We start from the raw sequence: 15665 nt of genomic DNA, 5'->3' as shown, positions 1-15665 counted from the left end.
TCAATTGGTATTCTATTATTTAACAGTGCAGTTAAAATTGCAGTTAATCACAATTTTTTTTAATCACGATTAATTTTTTTTGAGTTAATCGCGTGAGTTAACTGCGATTCATTGACAACCCTAATTAGAATTGGAAAGAGTACAGAAAGGGCAACACAAATGATTAGGGGTCTGGAACAGCTTCCATGTGAGGAGAGACTTAAAAGACTGGGACTGTTCAGCTTATGGGGATTTTTAAGAGCAGGTTGGACAAACACCTTTCAGGGATGGTCTAATACTTGAGTGCAGGGGACTGGACTAGATGACCTTTTGAGCTCCCTGCCAGTTCTGTGATTCTATGAAACAGATGACTGGGGGGGTGGGGGTGGTATGATAGAGGTCTATAAAATCATTAATGGTGGGGAGAGAGTGAATAGGGAAGTCTTATTTACCCCTTCATGTAACACAAGAACTAGGGATCACCCAATGAAATTAATAGTCAGCAAGCTTAAAACAAACAAAAGGAAGTACTTCTTCACATAACACACAGTCAGCTTGTGGAACTCATTGCTTTGGGATGTTGTGAAGGCCAAAAGTATAACCGGCTCAAAAAAGGATTAGATAAATTCATGGAGGAAAGCAATTGATGGACCTGTAAGCCAAGGTGATCAGGGATGCAAGCCCATGCTCTGAGTGTCCCTAAACCTCAGACTGCCAACAACTGCAACTGGATGACAGGGATCACTTGAGAAATTGCCCTGTTCTGTTCATTCCCTCTGAAACACCTGGTCCTGGCCACCCCTCAGAAAATGGGATATTGGGCTGGATGGACTGTTGGTCTGACGCAGTCTGGCTGTTACTATGTTCTCAGTCTTCCCTCTGAGTTGAATTTCATTATATAAACTCTTAGCCAGGGCAGCAAACACCACTGAAATGCAAGCACTTTACCTCGACTTGGTAGTAAGGAGCAGTGTCTCTTTACTGGCCCTTTTTTATCAATACCATCGAGCAGTTCTGTGGGACTCCGTCCGTAGAGCTTAAAGTACTTGAAACTGGGACAGAGAGACGTTATCTTGCCTAAGGTTGTGCAATGAGTGAACGGCAGAGGAAGGAATAGAATCCCAACTCCTACGTGTACAGTGTTATACACTGGGTAATTATGACTTTGTGGGAGGAACTAATTGAAGGATAGAAAAAACAGAAAATCCTTTATGGTCTCCCCTGCCTTCCTCACCGCCTTTCTTGTGACCATCTGAGAACTTAACTCTCTATGGCAGTCACTTAGGGTACGTTGACATGGCGTGGGGGAACAAAACAACCATGTTAGTGAGTCACAGAGCTCAGGTCAACTGACTTGGTCGGGGTTGTGCTGCAGGGCTACAAATAGCAGTATAAATGTTCCATTTTTAGCCCCATAGTGTGAGCTTGAGTCAGTTGACCCAGTTGACTCACTGATGTGGGGTTTGGTTGGTTTGTTTCTTTGCTATGTAGACATACCCGTAGTGCATCAACTTGTGTTGAAGCTGCAGCATAGTTTATGAACCTGGAATAAGAGGCTTGTTTCATGTCCGATGAACAAATCCAACCCCCTTGGGTGTAATCTGATTTGTCCTGTTGGTTCAATAATAAAAGTAATTGGCTCTGAGCCATGAGCCACTTCAACTCTTTGTTTGACCATCGGCCTAACAAACCCTAGCAGCAACTTAGAGTTTCAGCAACATCCTGTGTATACTCAAAGCAGCACTTACACTGATCAAGTGCTTGCCAATCTGGGGGCGGGGGGGATTTTTATTTATTTATTTTTTTAAATAATGCCAGTTTGTAACCTGAACTGGGGAAATAATTTGCAGTGAATAATCTGAGTTTTTAAGATCCTTTTTTCCATTCACAAATTGTCTTTGAGCAAATTAAGGGTTTCTTGGTATTCATTATTCTCAACTAACCTGAATAACTTTTATAGTCCGTGGTTAGACTATGCATCAGCGGCTTATGACTATTGGATATTTGACTTGTGTTGGTTGGTTCCAATGGGCACATAAGTCATGTGATACGGCCCTACTGATTGAGTGCAACTGAGAAGCCAGTATGAGTGGATGTGATCAGACTTTTTTTTACTAGAATCATCATGGGAAGCAAATTTATTTAATATTTTAATCTGTTTGTTTTGGCAGTTTCCCAACAAAAAACACTTTTAGGACAGGGTGCTGGTAAATACTGGCTTAAACCCGGTTTAAATCAGGAAGCTGGGAAAAATTGCATCAGTGTCCAGCAAGCATAGAACAAATCTTTTCAAGCTTTGGATACTTCCATTCAAAACTGAAGAATAGGCTCAAACTATCTGTTACATGAGAGAGTAGGTCTTCTGCTTCAGAATGCTATCTGCAGCTCTGGGTGTTTCTGATTGCTTAATGCTGTCAAGCCTACAACGCTGCACTATTTGTCATTTTCCTATAACAGGGTGGATAAAAATCAGTTATTTTTTTAAAAAAATTTAAAAATTGGATTATTTTATTTAAATCGGATTTTTTTGATAAAATGCTTTTTGAGTATCTAAACGTACTTTTAATTAAGATACATTATAGCTCAAAGATATCTCATCATGGACTAGGGATTATAAATTCTAATTCTATTGTATGAAACAATATATTCATGTAATATTTAAGAAAAGTTTTGTAAATGAGATCCAGAGGCTTCTCTATAGATTATTTAGGTTAATCTTTCTATCTACCCAATGGGACTCAGTGCTCAGTCTAGAAGGTACCATCAGAGATGCTTAGTTTTGCAGTTCTCAAACTGGATTTATGTCTCCAGAGAGGTGAGAAATAACAAACCTCAACTCTATTGTCCCTCTGCAAATTTGTGTACACAGAGTCAATCCCTTACCTCACTCTCGAAGTGCAAAGTTTTAAAAAGTTCAGTGAATAGAAGATTGTTGGGAGTGGAATAGATCTGGACAAGGGGAAGAAGTCTGGAGATAAAGGTGAGAAGCGAGGGACATATTCTTGTTTTATTAAAATATTATATGTTTGCTGTTGAAGAAAAGAATCCAGAATACTTAATGTTGTTGTTTTTAGTTAAATAAAACAATTTAAATGTCTGTCTGGTGATATTCTCTTCCTAATACAGCATGGTAAGAAAATCCTCCAAATATTAATGATTAACCTGTTGAATTGAAGATAGTGCACCTCCCAGTGACTTCATAAATACCTGCTTCAGTTACCTTTGGTGAATGAAATAACCAATCATTCATTTTCTGATATAGCTGTAAAACTGATTAAACTTTTTAGATTAATCTATGATTTTAGTATGTAATTAAAATTAAGTGTAATGTTGTGTGCATTAATGAAACAGTTTTTAAAATAGAAAATGCTTTAAACTGGGACTAACTAGTTTTCCCCAGGGTGGTAACCACCTCTGGTAAATACTATGCCATCCCTGATTTGTCTGGTTCTGTGTCTAGTTGTTCCTCCCCTTGAAGGTATCTAAGTCAGCATTGTGCTTCTCTGGTTATTTATTTGAGCTGTTCAGATTTGTCCATCTGCTCCTTCCTTCAGAAGTCACTCTGTTTTTCTTTTAAACTATCACTTATTCCAGAAATGTAATGCATGTGGGTAGGAAATTAGCTAAGGGAGTGTCTTATAAGAAGTTTGCTTTCCACAACCCTCAAGACTTTCTGTGCATGGCCTTGGTTTACTCACCTGTAGGGAGTATTCCAAGGTCTTTAAACCACAAAATGCAGAAGCCACTGGGCCAAAAAAATCTGCACCCTGTGTTTTGAGTTAAATAAAAGATGCTATCTCCTGGAGGTTTTGAGTTTATTTTTATCTATATAATGCAGATGTTATGTGTACGCGATCATTGCTCATTTGATAAATGTGTATTTCAGAATAGGACCTCCACCGTGGAGGAGTCTCTGTTTTACTGCTACTTGGCTAGCTTCCAATCTGTGTGAACAAGTTCATAAAAATAGCATGCAATATATACTTGCAACAGAGACCTGCGTTCCCGGGCATCCGATGTTCAGAAGACCGTGTGGATTGGTATTAATGCCGGTTAACTAACACTTTTTTTTAAAAAAAAGGTGAAATTAAACCTGGGTTATAGCAGTATAGTTTTATTTACTTTATTCTTTCGAGGCTAACTCCAGTGTAGACTTCCCCTCTCCCTCCTCCACGTTTTCCTCCCAATCAGCTAAAAAGATAGTGATGTATGAAATTTAGCGTGGATTTAGGCTTTGTAAAAACAAGCATTTTACAAAACTGATGCCATTGGAAATGATTCCATGACTGTTTTTCAAAATTCCAGTAGAAAGCTTTTTGAAAGGGGGAAAAACATTCCCCTGTAGGTTTTTGCAACCCAAACACTAAGACACCTATGAAATATACTAGAAACAGACTGTCCACAAAAGTGAAACTGGCTAGTTTCTTTTCAATGTCTAAACAGAGAGAAATGGAGAATGTAAACAGTATAAAGTGTGGGAAGTAAATATTGAAAATGCTTCTATTTTAATATGCTGCTAGTGGAAGTAAATACAGAGCTTTTAACCTGGTGAGTACCCCATTGAATTTTTAATTTGAGAGGGAGGCTTTTGTGTTTTCAATCATTCAATCTGAACTCAGTGCAGATTGGAAGCAATGTGCCAGTCTCTCTTCCTGTGCGTGGGAGGCTTTGTCCAGTAGAAAATAAGGCTGCACTTCCTTTCCTTACCCAACCAATCAGTGAGTTCCTCAAAGATGTGAATGTAGAAATAGATGTGTGGGGGTTATTTGTGGCATTTTAGAAATGAAATTCACACATGTTCGTTGCACAGTGCTGATATCTGTTTCACGCTTGTCTTTGTGCTAATGCAGTTACAGGTGTGTTAGGGTTCTTAAAGGGTCCTATCTCTGTTTGTTTGTGTGTTTTGTTGTTTTTTGTACAGAAGCGGAAAATACGGTTCACTGATATCTTCAGACATTGCGTCCTGTGTGTAGGTGGCTTTGAGTAGCCACAAGAATTTTTCCTCTTATCATTGTTCTCAACCTCTTATCTAAGGCAGCCTTTTTAGATGTGACTCCTCTCAGAATTAATTCTAAATCACACAGCTCTTATATATACCGCCAGCTCTTCCCCCTAGAACTGTGGATTGTACCAGTCCAGGGAGCGAGGCCTTGTTGGAAGATTGAATCTGTTTAGGCACTTACATCATATCATACAATGTGTAAGTGCTTCCCAAGTGTTTGAAAATAGACATAGCATTACCTCTCTCTCCCCAGCCTGTTGGAGAAATAATCTGATCAGTTTATAGGCTATGTGGGGGCAAGAGTGGGTATACTGTGTTTTTATAACACACGGAGGGAAAGCTGAGTTGAAGCGAGTTTTGAAAGCAGAGAGATCTGCTTTCTCTTTCATGGAAGTGACTGTGGTAGTCGAGGGCCAATTCCTGTGGAGAGTCAACTCGTGTGCCGCCCTTCTAATAGACTCTTTTGTTCAGGTGGAATGAAGCTCTTGTGGGAGGCCATGAATATGGAGGCAGAGGCCATCTCTGGCAGTTAGGACCGATCTCCTAGATGGCTTTGAATATCAGGCCTTGAAGTGGACGTGTATGCAGCAGGGAGCCAGTGCAGAGCGTGACGCACCAGGTGGTGGTGGTATGGCAACCTGTGTGTCTAAGCAGACAAATTATTGCCGACAAGTTGGCACTTCTGTGGGTGGATGTGGCTTCGTTCCTAGATATTGGTTGGAATAATACTGCCTGGAGATCATGAATGTGAATCGCCATAGCCAGGTCTGTGTGTGATTAGACGGTGCTATTTTTCTGACCAGTTAGAGAGAGAGGATGGCACTTGTTTTGCCACCTTGCTTAGTTAGGCCTCAATGTGGTATGTGGCAGAAGGGGTTACGAATGTTCTGTCCTGTTTGCAATCTGATATTGTTCCCCCAATTTCAGACCTAAAAGTCGCAATTCTCCAATAAAAAAACTTCAAAAACAGACTCCAACGAGAAACTGCAGAATTGGAATGAATTTTGCAAACTGGACACCATTAAATTAGGCTTGAATAGAGACTGGGAGTGGATGGGTCATTACACAAAGTAAAACTATTTCCCCCTGCTAATTTTTTCCCTTGCTGTTACTCACGCCTTCCTGTCAACTGTTTGAAATGGGCCATCCTGACTATCACTACAAAAGTTTTTTTTTCTCCTGCTGCTAATAGCTCACCTTCATTGATTAGTCTCGTTACAGCTGGTATGGCAACAGCCATTTTTTCATGTTCTCTGTGTATATATATCTTCCTACAGTATTTTCCACTGCATTCATCCGATGAAGTGGGTTTTAGCTCACGAAAGCTTATGCCCAAATAAATTGGTTAGTCTCGAAGGTGCCACAAGGACTCCTCAGGGTTTTTTTGCTGATAGAGACTAACACGGGCTACCACTGAAACCTGTTCCCCTAATGTATTTACAAACTAGAAAGTGAAACTGATTTGAAATAGATCTATTTTCATTGTCAGAGCTGATTTACTCAGCAGACTACTAGTAACCAGTTGAAAAGTAAATTATATTTCACTTCTGTTGTTCGAAGGTGTTAAGTTTGCTAAGGTAGTCTTTTTTTTTTAAATTTATGAATTTTAATCTGGCAGCTCATTAAAACTGAGAGAGGGTATTCCTCTTTGCAAGCAGTATTACATCTTTGTGTGAGTATGGTCTCTCAGTTCTCCAGTCCCCTTATTTACCCGTGTCTCTTGTTACAGCCACGGAAATCTCATATTTCATGTTGTTGCTAGATGTCACGCTTCAAATAGTTTGTTGTTTTATCTGTCTGTGGAAGCTGGTTCTTTGAGACAAAGCCTATTGGGTGTGGATCTTTAGAACGTACGGATGAGGAGTCTGAAGCTTTAAGGCTCCCTTTCTGCACTGTACGTCCTCCCTTAGTTCTCAACCCTTACTATGTCTGCTGTAAAATACTGACCCCAGTATGACAAAGGTACTTGCAGGGACCAAACAAAAATCTTCTACACAAGCAAGATTATGTATAACTCTTAAAAGATTTATTGAAGAAACCAGACCTGTAGCCAGTCTTAACCTTGATAGGTGCAAATTTAACTAATTATTTGAGCTTTGCATGTAAGACTAAAGAACTTTATCTTAACCCTTAACCTCTCTGTTTTGACAAGGCTATTTTAGAGTCTTACATTACGAAGCCATCTTATTTTTTTAATAAACTTCCTTTCATTAAAGTAATTCCAAGGGGTGTTCTAAACAGTTCAGACACCATGCTGGGCTTGGTTTTTCCGACCTGAATAGAACAAGAAAAATCTGTCTCTCTGGTGATGAAGACTGCCTCTGAGGTGGGATACTGCAGATGTTAAACAACAATGCTGTAGAATAGTTTGGGCCAGAGAATGTTGTTACCTTTTTGAAACTCAGTGGGAACTTATGGAGTCAGAATGTAACTTCCCACATTATTTGGTTAGGATACCTGGATTACCATGATCACGAAAGTGGGAGAACCTAGGGCTTCTCATCTAACCCTATGGACAGGCCCGTTTGTTCCTACAACTGGATGCGTCCTTGGGAGTCTGGTCAGGAGCAGAGCGTACATGTAGGTGAGGGGGAATGCTGAGTCTTTATCATCACAGCTTCAAAGCAGAGTGCATCTGTAACTTGCTACATGGTCCCTCCTCGGGATGCGTCTTCATCCTTCCTGAAACCCACACCAGAGAGCATCCAACATCTGAAGACAGGAGCTAGGACCACTTAGGACAGTCCTGCTTCCACTTAATAATGACTCCATTGCAGTGATATGCCACTCTCTGTCCCCAAACTGACTGTAACCTATAGAAAGCTCCCAGTTCCTGTGGCCTCAGAGATTGAATGGTTAAAGTTGGAACCCAAACAGCCACTGCATTTTGGTGATTTCCACTATCTCCCCTGGAACTACTTCGGCTGCCATGGGCCGGGGACATCATCAACTCACATTTTTTCAGACTGACTAAATTTTAAAAATTCCAGTTCCTGATACAGCATCTTCTGTGTCCCGAGTTACTTTAAAAAAAAAAAAAATCCATTACAGTTTTTATACAAGGATTTCCTGCTCTTTTCTTTATACGGGCCTGTGACAGAGTGGGAGTAGCCGTACGAGTGTGTGAGAACTGCTTGCAAAGGGTGGGAGAGCAAGCCCTGTGGCAGAGGGTCTCTTTAGTTAAATCACTTTCTCCCTAGCGCTGACTGTACAGTTGGTTTAGTGCAATTCACAAAGTAAACAAAGGAGGTGGACGCTTTTGCTGGTTGCAGCGTTCTGAAATGTTTGTTGCGGCTATTGTAGATAGAAAATTGTGATTCCCCCCCCCCCCCCCCCCACAGTTGATGGTGTCTAAGTTCTTCCCTCACCCCTTCTGCTGTTGCATAGTTACATTTCAGTTTTGTTTCTGATCTTGCTACAGTGTTTCTAAAAGTCTCTGTGTTAATTTTCTAGTATGAAAAATATTTTAACTTGTATTGCCTGGAATCCCAGCAGACCTGCTGAGATCGATCTCCCGGATGGAGCCTGCTGTGAAGGGTTTATATAATTTCTAGATATACTGGAGTTAATTCAGGCCACGAAAATGCCTCATTTTAGCCCATGTCTGGGCCGTTGGGACTGAGTTGGAAACCTTTCCAAACACTAGAATTGTAACAATTGTGTTAGACTGTGAACTTGTGTGTACAGTTAAACTGTCAATCATGCAGTAAGTTCTGCAGCCTTTGCGCTATGGGCCACGAGCTAAGACCTTCTCGTGACCCACTCCCAGCATCCCAGTCCCTCCCACTACGCAGTTCTCAATATAGTTAATTCTGCAGATGACCGAGAAGGGCTCTGCTGACCACTGGTGATCCGTAGACTGCAGCTGGTATGTCTCTTACTATAGATTGATTACTTTGGAGTCTGGTGTGATTAGTCTAAAGTTATTTCAACTCTCCTTGTCCAAATTGGGCTGGGAGGCCCAGCTAGCTTACAGCTATGTCTGTAAACACTGGTCAAGCATGATTCTGTTAGAACCATTTTGGAACATGTTTTGCTGCTTCAAACAGTGGGCAAGGCCTTTCGTGTAATGAGGCTTTGGTGGTAGCTGGGTTTATGAGAGAGAATGCCTTGAGTAGATTTTTGTCACAGGTGTACATAGCAGCTGGAAAAGAGGGACTGAAAGATGAAGAACTTTCAGACAGCAAAGACATCTGGTTTAAGGGAGGCAGCACCTGAGAGGTCCATAAATCTCCTCCAAAATCACTAGTAATTGATTCAGGCCTGCTCAGTTCCCTTTGAAAATGAGCCCCTGTGGGATGCATGAGCATGTCCACCTGTGGATGCAGTCTGCCTTCCGAAGATGGGATGGACTTTGGTCTCGGGAACAGTGCACTGCCTGCGATGGCTGCAGTGGCACTGGACATTAAAGCCTCTAGAGCAAATGCCAGTTTGGTGTTTGAGACAAAGATCATTTGGGCAAGTGCACTCTGCATGGAAAGGGAGGAGGGACCTGCATTTAGAATGAAATCCAAGTCCTGCAGAGTAATTGCACTATGAAGAACTTTTCTTAAATCTACAAAATCCAGAGAAGTCAAAGCAAAGGATGAAACTGTCCTTAACTCACCTTGTGTCTAGATATTGCAGCTAATCAGGGCATGTAAGCTTCCACCCGCTGTCTCCTTTAGGCACCAAGGGGTGAATTTGAAGAAGTTTCAGTATTAACTCCTGATTTCCAGGTGCTTCTGGGTTTAAATCTTTATTTTATTTTTGATGCACGTTTCCTTTGTTCTGGTATTTAAAGCAAAGGGGATATAGGAGCTGAACAGAACCCTATTTGTTCATAACTGTGCCCAAAGTAATATCTTGGGGCTCCTTTAACAAGCTGAATTTCTTTTTGATTTGCCATTAGTCTCATGTCTGTGTATTGTTGTGAATATTCAGAAAGCATGCAGCTGCTGCATGTGTATTGCTTTCTGGGCCAAAATGCCTTTGAAATATATCAACATGTTTATTATTTAGGTTTATAGTCTCGGGAGCTGGTGCCTTGTCTTCGTTCCTTACTGTAAAGCTCCCAGAATTATCCTTGCTGTATCCAAATTAGATCTTGCTTTGCTCAAGAGCACAGAAGTGCGTGTCAACCAGTTGAGTTCTAATCTCGGCCCGAACGTAGATTTGTGGCCTTGGGAAAGTCACTCCATTTGTTTTCTCACCTATGAAATATAGTGGCCTGCCCTCACTTGGTATCTGCAGCAGATCACTGAATCACACGAGGGAACAGGATGACCGGTAACTGAAGCTCCTATCTGTAATGTATTGGAGGAAAAGCTGTGTTTCCCCAGGGGACTTCAATCTGAGTGCCAGTACTAAAACATTCTAGGGATTTCTAAACCTTATACATAATGGTTTTCTTATTCAAAAAGTTTTTCATCCAACACAAGGGAATTCTATATTAGACTTCAGCTTGACAGTAAAGAAAAAATGATCACAGACCCAAAAGTTAGTGGTGGTTTAGGTACAAATGATCATTTTTCATTAAAGACTTGGATAATGGAGTGCAGACTATGCTTATAAAATTTGCAGATGACACCAAGCAGGGACGGTTTCTAGCTCCTTGGAGGACAGGATTAGAATTGAAAATGAACTTGAAAAATTAGAGAATTGGTCTGAAGTCAACAAGAGGAAATTCAATCAAGACAAGTCCAAAGTGCTACATGTAGGAAGGAAAAATCAACTGCACAACTACAAAATCAGGAATAACTGGGCCAGCGGTTCTCAACTAGGGATGTGCAGAGGTCTTCCAGGGAGTACATCAACTCATCTAGATACTTGCCTAGTTTTACAACAGGCTACATAAAAAGCACTAGCAAAGTCAGTACCAACTAAAATGTCATACAGACAATGACTTGTTTATACTGCTGTATCTAGGATACACTGAAGTGTAAGTACAGTATTTATATTCCAGTTGATTTATTTTGTAATTCTATGGTAAAATGAGAAGGTAAGCAATTTTTCAGTAAGTGTCCTGAGACACTTTTTTGTATTTTTATGGCTGATTTTGTAAGCATGCACTTCTTAAGCGAAGTGAAACTTGTGGTTTACAAGAGATATCAGACTCCTGAAAGGGATGCAGTAGTCTGGAAAGGTTGAGAGCCACTGGGCTAGGTGACAGGACAGCAGAAGAGGATTGGGGGAGGGGTTATAGCGGATCACAAATCGAATTTGAGTCAGCCATGTGGTGCAGTTATGCAAAAAACTAATATTCTGGGATGGATTAACAGAAGCGTTCTATGCGGGACTCGGGAGGCAGTTGTCCTGCTCTACTTGGTGCTGGTGAGCCTGCAACCAGAGTACTGTGTCCAGTTCTGGGTGCCACACTTTAAGAAAAGTGAGGACCAATTGGAGAGAGTCCAGAGCAGAGCAACAAAAAGTTTAGAAAACCTGACCTATGAGGGAAGATTAAAAAAACGGGGCGTGTTTAGTTTTGAGAAAAGAAGGCTCAGAGGGGACCAGGTAAGTTTTTGAATATGTCAAAGGCTGCTACAAAAGGGCCGGGGATCAGTTTTCGCCATATCTGCTGATGGCAGGACAAGAAGTAATGGGCTTAATCTGCAGCAAGGGAGATTTTAGGAAAAACTTTCTCGCTAGAAGGATATTAAGCTCTGGAGTAGGCTTCCAAGGGAGGTTGTGGATTCCACATCACTTGAGGTTTTTAAGAACAGGTTAAAAAAATATTTGTTCGGAAATACAGGAATGGTCTAAGCTAGGTGTACTCAGTCCTGCCAGGGACTGGATTGGATGGCCTCTGGAGGTCTCTTCCAGTCCTACATTTCTATGATTGTGTCTTGATTACATTTGTAATATGCGACTAGAATAAAATCCAAACTGGCAATATATATACTTAGTGCATTAAAAGGGCCAGTTTCACAAAACAGAAAACAGTTGAGCCAGATCAGTTGTTGGAAAGAATTTAAAGAGAAAAATGCGAATGATAACTGGGAACTGTAGAAGAACATTTTAATGGATGCCTAAAAAGCCACAACTGAGAGAGAAGGTTTCTCTGGCTAAACAACCAATCCAGTTTAGTGGGGAAGCGAAAGCAACTACAAACAACAAAACATATAAAAATGGAAGAAAGGGGAAGTTGATAGTGATGATGAATATAAATCAGAAGCTAGTGATTGTAGAAAATTGATAAGGGAAACAGAAGGGCACAAGGAGAAATGTATAGCCAGCAGAGTTAAGGAAAATCAGTTTTCTTAAAAAGTATGTTAGGAACAAAAGGAATAAATACAGTGGTCCATTAGTAGACAGAAATGATAGAGTTGTCAATGAAGAAAAAGGCACAAGTGTTGGATGCATTTTTGTTCTGTATTTGGAATGCAAAAAGCTGTGCGGTTCGTATTAAACACAATATGTGCAAACCGTTTTCAGATTTTTTTTTAAAGTGCTTCTGGCGTGAGATTTCGGCTGCCACGCCTTACTGCGAAGGGAATGCATATAGCTGAAACAAACATCTTGGAATGAGGTCTGCAGTTACGTTGTGTCAGGTGCATCCTGAAATGAAGGCTCAGGCCTGGTCTACACTTAAAAATTAGGTCGACCTAGCTATATGTCACTCAGGGCTGTGAAAGATTTTGCTCCCTGAGCACCGTAGTTAGGTCGACCTAACCCCCGGTGTAGCCACGGCTAGGTCCATTGAAGAATTCTTCTGTCAACCTAGCTACCGCCTCTCGGAGAGACAGATGACCTACATCCATGGGAAAGCCCCTTCTGTCAGCGTAGGGAGTGTCTACATTATGGCAGCACAGCTGCAGCGTAGATATGGCCTGTGTTCCTTCAGGCACCCATGGGGGTGGGTCCTGAGTGTAACTGCACTTCGTGAAGTCGAAATGTATTTGTGACAACAATGTCCTAATTCCCCACTGGGTTCTCAAGCGTTGTTCTGTAGGAGAGCTGCACAGAAAACTTGTGCCTGCCGACCAGAATGCTCACGCTTTATAAGATGTTACAATGGGAAACCATACTTTGCCCTTGTTGAAGCTCACATAGGCTCCCAAACCCATAGTGAGATGTCTAACTTTAGGCTCCCAGGTTTGAACGATGATGGATTTGTAGACTAAAGACAATTCTGACTTCAGATGCTGTGTGAGAGAGATGTGGAGACCGTGAGTTGAGTTGAGCGTGGGGTGCTTGGAGGGGAAAAGGGTTCTGCTTTCAGGTGCAGGGGTTACTGTAGCGTAGTCCTGTACGCGAACGTAAAGAGTGCGGTAAAACAGAACCGTGCCAAGCAGCAGGCATCCCGCTGCTGCTGAGGTAGAGCTGCACGCTGATCCAGCGCAGCACAGTACTCCGGGCACAGAGCTGGAAGGCTTTTTGGGACGTGTGTGGCTCCTCGGATGGGATGGCGGAGAGAGAGCAGTCTGCCCAGGGCATAGTGAGCGGCATGGCTCATGCAGTGTGCAACATCAGAATGGAGTTTGGGGCTTGGGGGGAAATAAGGAAAGGGTTGCACTTCCACCTTGTGCCCGTTTTACAGCCCTCCCAGCACACTGGATTTGTTATAGGGACGTAGCGAGAAGGGGCAGTTCTACTGTTACTGCATGCTGGCAAAGAGTGATCTCTCTGTGTTAGAGGAGAGAGTGCGTTTGGAGCTCAGATACCACGCTAACTAAATAGAGAAAGTTGTAGGTCTGATTTTCATGACTCACTCTGGAATGATGATAACCTAACCTAGGTTTTGTATGTTTTAAGGCTTGACAGGACCATTAGATCATCTAGTCTGACCTCTTGTACGTCACAAGTCCTACTCACTGCTTTTCTGCTTATACATCGAAGTATCGTACGGCCCTTTGCACCACAGCATTGCAGCTGGAGCTCATGTTGAGTTGCTTGTCTACTGTGATTCCTAGACCCTTTTCATATTGGTTCCTCCCCGGGAACCATTCTGTAGCTGTGGCTTATGTTCCTTGTTCCGAGATGCGTCGCTTTCCACTTGCCTCAGCTGTATTAGAACACAGCTTGTCTCAGAGGGCCCAGCTTACTGGGATGTCAGGATCGCTCTGTAAGACTGCCCTGGCCACCTCATTATTTGCTTATCTGGCCGTTTTTCTCATTGGAGTGTGAGCTGCATTCCAGTCTTGTTCGCAGATCTAAGAGCTAATTGCAGAATGATAATTACTAAAATATTTTCATATAATTTCTGTTCCCTCTCTCCCTCCCCTGACCCCATGAAATGGCTTCATTTAGCTATCAACAGCTCAGGTGCGGTTCTTAGTCATTTGTGAAAGTCCAGGAGATGTGTTGTAAGGCCCAGCTGGGATCCTGAAGCTGGTCTGGAAAGTCCCAGGTGACTGCAGCTTCAGGCTGTATGGTGAATGGTGCTGATGGTGAATGGCTAGCATGTCTTGTGCTGCGGAACTGTAATTTGTCTCACATCTGGCAGTGAACGCAGTTTTAGAACAGGAGTGGAAGTGCAGTAAGCATTGCATGTGTAAACCAAGGTCCACTGGCAAAGCTGACTCTCCATTGAATCACCAAAGTAGCCTTCTAACTGGAAATAGTCAGCAATTCCCATGTCAGGTGTATGATTTGCTCTTTTACCTTGAGGTGAAGTTGGTTCATGTTGTGCTTGAGCCTGGCATCACTGTGTAACCAGCCTCTGCTAAGTGACTGACACTTTTGACAGCAACACGTTCAGAAGGGAGTCCCCAGTTCAACACTTCTGGTGATAGTCTTGCTAAGAACAAGGGAGTTGTAATTGCAGGAATTCTTGGCTCTTCCTTTTGCAAACTTGATGCTTAAACTTGTGGAAAGTCCATTTTGTTCGAAAAACCCTGCCAATTAATGTTTAGCTAATCTGAGTTCTATTCCATGTCTTTCTCTGCTTGATGGCAATGTTCCAATTTGCCTTTAGGTTCATGCGTGGGAGATCTCAGACCAGTTGCTACAGATCCGGCAGGATGTAGAATCATGCTACTTTGCAGCACAGACCATGAAGATGAAGATTCAGACGTCGTTCTATGAACTCCCCACAGACTCACATGCTTCATTGCGGGACTCTTTACTGTCCCACATCCAGAACTTGAAAGATCTGTCACCGGTCATTGTAACTCAGGTAAGCTGTGTGTTAACTCCTGGTGTGGGGGAGGAAAAGGAGCATTTCTCAAGGCAGTTGCATACCACCTTTCCATAATAAAGGATGAATAATTCAGTGCCTTAATTAGATATGCATTGTGGACACGTTGTAACATTTACACCACTGCCCCGTCAAATCCATTCTGTGCAATAATTGCTGCCTTGTTTAGGGGAAAGGGCAAGAAATAGATGCTGCAAGTCATGTTTAATAATAACTAAAGTTTTTCACTGCTGGCTTTCAGAAATCCAGCATTCATGCTCCCTGGCTCTTCTTCATTTAGCGTGGAGCAGGAAAAACGGAGAAAAGGAAAATCAATGCCCTTTAGACCCAGTCAGAGCAGTATCTCCATTTATAGGCTCAGCTTAGTTTATTTCTTGTCCGATGATGAATTCAGCAATGATTCAATATGTTAATACATTATTTTACCCCTTTCTGTGCTGCTTTGGGAGAGTGATGGGCGGAGCTGCTATGCAAGGATCTTTTCCCTGCTCAGCTATGAAAACAACATTGAATTACCCATCAAAACACCCTCAGAGACTGGAAGGTCTCTGACATGAGGTGCTACCA

General features: G+C 42.0%; 1 protein-coding gene across 1 annotated transcript in view; it reads left to right on the top strand.

The window, feature by feature from the left end:
* TNPO3 (transportin 3) overlaps positions 1 to 15665 on the top strand; it is an 80571-nt gene that overhangs the window by 18417 nt on the left and 46489 nt on the right. The window contains exon 2 of the mRNA XM_074942762.1: positions 14877 to 15077. Coding sequence (XP_074798863.1) covers positions 14877 to 15077 — 201 coding nt within the window. The remainder of the gene's footprint in view (positions 1 to 14876; positions 15078 to 15665) is intronic.

Source organism: Natator depressus, chromosome 1 (assembly GCF_965152275.1).
Source record: "Natator depressus isolate rNatDep1 chromosome 1, rNatDep2.hap1, whole genome shotgun sequence".
Lineage (NCBI taxonomy): Eukaryota > Metazoa > Chordata > Testudines > Cheloniidae > Natator > Natator depressus.
Note: the sequence above shows the minus strand (reverse complement) of the source record. Positions and strands in the feature narration are given on the sequence as shown.